This window comes from Hippoglossus hippoglossus, chromosome 3, assembly GCF_009819705.1.
Source record: "Hippoglossus hippoglossus isolate fHipHip1 chromosome 3, fHipHip1.pri, whole genome shotgun sequence".
In the NCBI taxonomy this organism is placed as follows: domain Eukaryota; kingdom Metazoa; phylum Chordata; class Actinopteri; order Pleuronectiformes; family Pleuronectidae; genus Hippoglossus; species Hippoglossus hippoglossus.
This window is the reverse complement of record NC_047153.1, coordinates 15311655-15317028: the sequence shown is the minus strand read 5'-3', so window position 1 is coordinate 15317028 and position 5374 is coordinate 15311655. Positions and strand designations below refer to the sequence as shown.

The following is a 5374-nucleotide window of genomic DNA, read 5'->3' as shown; positions in this document are numbered from 1 at the left end:
ACAATAGCAAATATTGCTAGTAAATGTTATTCAACTGTATAGTAAACCTGCACCATTAGTTATTTGGATGATGGAGCATATGAAATACTTATAGTACTACTCAAGCAGACTGTTTTGGGAGAACGAGCTGGAAGGAATGACTTAAAGAAATCAACTCATCGTGGAAGAAGTCAAAACATTGATTGATTTTAGAGGTCTGTCTGATACCATTCCGTAATCTCACAGAATTGCATGCAATACTTTGCCCATTCTTTCAAGCTTTGGCCATGTTTGATATGGATATGAATCATTTTAACAAAAATGACTAAAATGTAGGTAAAGCATAATAGGTCTCCTTTAAATAACATTACAATAACTGTGGGATGGAATTTGGGAAACACTCCTCTGTCTTCCCACTACTGATCCAGTACTTTTAACTTTCACACTATAAATACGGTTACTATACCTTCTGTATACAGTTATTTGCTGATGCTGCTACTTTTGTTGTTTTCACCCTTTATTTCTATATATTTTTACACATGTATATAGATATATCTTGGAAATCTCTTACAATTTCCTTGTATCTGAGAATGATGACAATGAAGACATGAATCTTGAATATTGAAATTTATTTTATATGTTATTTTGCCGTATGTGTTATATTGAGAAGTTTCTGATCTGCTGTGAATTCTTTTTAATTGCCCCACAGGGGATTCATTAATGTATACTGTATATCATTTATCAAGGTTAAAACTTCCCTGCATCCCGCAGTTCAGAGTAGAAAAAGCAACATAAACAGTAAAAATGCTCAAAAAGGACGAGTAAACCACTGAGAGGAGTCACATGAAATGATACAGTTTTAAACAGTGATAGAAATTTAGCAACAACATGTAAACAACGCAAAGAATCCATCCACACAGAAACAAATTCTCTGATTTTAAACCAGTCACAGACAGAGATGAGTTATACTCTCTAAAGTACTGTTTTACCCCCTATAATAGTGATCTCACGCATGATTGGATTACAAATGCATCTGAACACCTGGCATTGAAATAAAAATCCCTCTGTGATGTAGTGATGTGACGTAGTGCAGTTGTGCGATTACTTCTTCTCTCCCTGGATTAAACTGTTTGTTTCTTCAGCCTTAAATATTGTGACTAAGTAATAGTAAATGACGTCAATATAATTTAATACTGACTGGATATGTGCCATCCACATATATAAAAAAGTAAAACCACAGTAAGGGTAATTTATGTCAGAATGAAAGCAGCGTCCTCGGTGTCCTCTCGGAGGCAGAGGCACGTAAGCTCATACCAGTAATAATCTGATCAGTTAATGTCTAAATAGATATTTTATACTGTCCCTGTAAGAAACACAAAACCAAATTCTTCATTTGATCCTGTTTCTGAAATCCGGATTTCAGGGTTTCAGTGAGTAATCTTGACACGTCTGACATGTGAACCTCGTGTGTTTGGATGGCAGCAGGTGGAGGACTCTCAGCTGTCATCACACTGACTGAGCAGTTTACTAACTCCTGAGCAGAACGAGTAGCGTGCTGCACACAGGGAACAGCAGCGTGCTGAGGGTGGGGCTGTGTTTGTGTGTTCGGCCTTTCAGTGTCTCCTTGTTAGTCTGGTCGGAGGTGGGGGGGTTCTGGGGTGCAGGCACAGTGCTGGGTGGGAGGGTCGTGCGACTGGCACACATGTCGTAGAGGTTTCCAGAAAACTCTGTTTTCCTGGACTCCTGTCTTAGAGACTCCCAGACAGCTGCTGCCTCTCCGGGACAGCCGGCGAGGGCTGAGTTTGCACAATCGTGGAACGCATTCCAGGACCTTTCGAGGAAACAGGACAGGAAGAGACGTCATAGAGCTTTCACCAGGAAAGTATGTTGGAAGTAAACTGCAGTTACACAGTGATGAGACTGTAAAAGGGTTAACACCTGTGCAGAGGTTGTAGAGTAAATATAGCTCCAAAAATCCCCCTTAAAATCTTATTCTGCTTGACATCTGGAGGTTTAGCTCCTCGTCTTGTCACAGCACTGTAGTTTGTGGTTACAGGTTAAACTGAGCACACCTCTGACCAACAGAAACAGACTGGAGAGAGGGCAGTGAAATCAAATAGTGTTAAATTACTCTTTAAAGTTATCCTTTTTGACCCTTTGGTCCCACTTTATTTGTAGACTCCTGTAATCGGCTTTGATTATCCCAGCAAAGTAGGTTATGTTTTCACCCCTGTCTGTTTGTTGGTTTTTTGGTTGGTCTGTTTGTTTATAAGGAAGATTACACTAAAACTGCTGGACAGGTTTCCATGACACTTAGAGGAAGGATGTTTTATGGGTCAGGAAAATAAAATGTTGATGCCGATCCAGATCAGGGGGCGACTAGAGAGGGCTCTTCATGTGTTTACGCAACCCGGAGGCCTCCGTACCTTTAAGGATTACAATTTAAACAAGTTGAAAAATGAAAGTTGTATCAGGACAGACACAGTATGACTGGATGGTAACCATGGTGACAGAGACACACACCTGCAGATTGCATCGATGTCCTGTGTACTCTGGTCTTTTTGTGTTTCCACCAAACTGTCCCCGAGTGTGAGTAAACACTGGGCAAAACTCTTGTAGATGGAACCACATGAAATTGGAATTGCCGCCCCGAAACACACAGGGACCAAACCTGGCGAAGAGGGAAAGACAAGAGACAAGTATACTCCAGAGTTTATCAGAAATTGTACAAACAAATGAACGTGTGTGTGGGGACATTGCAAAACACAGCATGTGTATTTTCAGACTGAGAATAAGAGAAACAAAATCACTATGTTAACATGTTTATAGAGACGAGATCAGTCCAGCGCTTACAGAGATCAAACAAATATAGAAATATGTTGTATTCCATTCATCTGGAGGGATTATACGTCGTCAAAGCCAAATTCAGCGAAAGACCACAAAACCACATGTGAGCCTTCTGAGAGCATTGATCAGCTTATACATAACACGACCTTCTGAAACCAGTTCGAGTTTTCATCGAAAGGTTCCTGAACAGGTGTGACACAAGTCTGACTGGAACATTCAAAAACCTATTTGGCCCACAAGACTTTTGGTGAAAGTAAATTTGTCCATAAAGTTTAGTTATAATGAGATTGATTCCTGTCAATTAGATGCATAGTTGCTTTGTTGTTGACCTTCAAGACATCTCAGGACAAATCCAGTTGTCAGCAGCCTTGGGGGAGAGTTCCAGGATCGGATATGCACATCATGGCCAAAGTGTGTGGACACATGAACATCACAACCATATGGGTTTGGTTAACACCTAATCTGTTGCTCTGACACTGTCCTGCCTACTTGTCTGTTCATGTTAATCTCAACAGTGTTGGATGAGGTCGGAGGTCAGGGCTCTGAACAGACCAGTCTCAGTCTACCACCATAAACTGGGAAAACTATTCCTTCATGGATCGTCTATACTATTAACTTGAAACAGGGAAGTGTGTTCAGAGAAAGACGATCAATTTACCAGAGCAATGTTTAGATCCATCACACATACTCAACAGATATCAACAAAGTGTGCGGATTTTTGTCCGACTTTTGCATTAAGTTTGTTTTTTGATTCAGCACCTTGAATATTTTTGGATGTCAGAATCCTCAACTGTTGCCACAAAGCTGACAGGACACCAATTTCAAATGTATCACCATATGCTGCAGCAGCAATATTTCCTTTAACTTGAACCAATGAATCATGTTCAAACCAGGAAGTCCCGGAGCTGAAGGGCACAGGGGATGTGTCCAAATACTTTTGGCCACAGTGTAGAACCCGAGGCATTTACAACCACAACTGTCAGACTGTAGAAGACCCTGCCTCAAAACTCACCTTAATCAATAAAAGTAACTGTACGGTTACTGATGTCAATGTTTTACTCACCACCAAAATATACTTATTTTTTCAGTTAGCGTTAATCGTCAGCTGTCCTGGTTGAGTTTACTAATCATGTCTAATTAATGGCAGTTAATGACAGTGTGAGTGGATTGTTTCAGTCCTGTTGTATTTACTTATTTATATTTGTCTGTGTTGTATGATGATTGCTGTTTTATTGTTTATCCTACTGACATGATATTATAGTGTTTATACAGGCGGTAATTGTGATTGCAAAATTTCAGTGTATTGTTTCATAATTGAGCTGTTTTTCCCTCTCCAGAGTCCACAAAAAAAACAACCTCAAATTCACATACACATTGTTATACACCCAACAGCATGTGTTAGTACACACACACACGCACACACACACACGCATGAGGGAGAGAGAATGGGAACACGAGGGGACAGTGAGCATTTCATTTAGGTAAGTGCATTTGTAAAACCTGTTCTCTCATCAGATTCAGAATAAGCTGAATGAAACGTCCTTTATCGCTCACGTTCTGACAAACCTTCTAAAAAGCATCTGATCAGCATATCTGAGTTTCTACCTGAAGTCAGTTTCATTAAAAAAAAAGATGCAAAGAAACAGAGAAAAAAAGAACAAATAAAACTACAGTGTTCATAATGAGACAAAAGCAAAGCAAACTCAGCACTGAACTTCTTCCAGGAGACTGAACACACAGACCTCAACCAACTGCAGAAAAAAAAGCATCCTTACCGAGGCAGAGGGCGATGGGCAGCAGCAGCAGCATCGTGGTGCCTGGATGGGACCTCATGGTTTGGCCCAGCAGAGTTTAGGGGAGTTGAGTCCCAACTCTGAACCAGAGGCTCTGATGTGAAGCTCCCACTGACGCAGAAATCAAGAGTAAAGTTGCTGCTTCAAAATCCTGCCATCCGCTGGGAATTCATCAGATTGCAAAAGTGCCGCAAAGCACAGAGGCACAACCCGGCTGGATTAATAGTGGAAGGGACCGATGCAACGCAAACAGTATGAGGATGTTTGTGAGTGTGTGTGTGTGTGTGGGGAGGGCAACAAGGCGAGAGCGATAGAGAGATGGGAGACAGCAGACCAATGACAGCATCACAAAGCAGCACACTGGATTAGAGCATTCTCATTTCCGGTTCTCAGTATTTAGAGCATTTATTTACAAAACGGATAAAATACATATAGTGTAATTGTGATTGTGCACTGGACACAGTCTGGCACCATCTCTGCCTTGTCACACGCGTCACTCTGCTCCAAAAAGCCTGTTTTATTAGTGAGCAACGTTTTTTTCCCACAAATATCAGAGGTGTCAGGAGGATTCTCTTTCATGTGGGCAGATGGAGGACGTCCCAGTGAGAATAAAACATCCAGCCCATCTGGGAGTCCGACGTAGATGTAGAGCACCCTGTGAGAATAGCAGCAGCCCACGTGAGAATCATCCACAGTCACTTAAGAGCACTCACTGTAGAGCACTGTGATGTGTTACACAGTCTAAACCAGAGTCG

General features: G+C 41.3%; 1 protein-coding gene across 1 annotated transcript; it reads right to left on the bottom strand.

The window, feature by feature from the left end:
- Nucleotides 1-601: 601 nt before the first annotated feature.
- On the bottom strand, nt 602-4888 carry nrn1lb (neuritin 1-like b). The gene is made up of 3 exons (XM_034578735.1): nt 4602-4888; nt 2503-2650; nt 602-1810 (listed from the first exon to the last, which is right to left on the bottom strand). The coding sequence occupies exons 1-3, from the start codon at nt 4657-4659 to the stop codon at nt 1507-1509; spliced, it is 510 nt and encodes a 169-aa protein (XP_034434626.1). The 5' UTR covers nt 4660-4888; the 3' UTR covers nt 602-1506.
- Nucleotides 4889-5374: the final 486 nt, after the last annotated feature.

Excerpts from the sequence above, each read along its gene's own strand:
- nrn1lb (XM_034578735.1), bottom strand. The coding sequence starts at position 4,659 with ATGAGGTCCCATCCAGGCACCACGATGCTGCTGCTGCTGCCCATCGCC. Across the intron at positions 2,651-4,601 it reads GCCCATCGCCCTCTGCCTCG|GTTTGGTCCCTGTGTGTTTC; the intron begins GTAAGGATGCTT and ends CCTCTTCGCCAG. Across the intron at positions 1,811-2,502 it reads GACATCGATGCAATCTGCAG|GTCCTGGAATGCGTTCCACG; the intron begins GTGTGTGTCTCT and ends TTTCCTCGAAAG.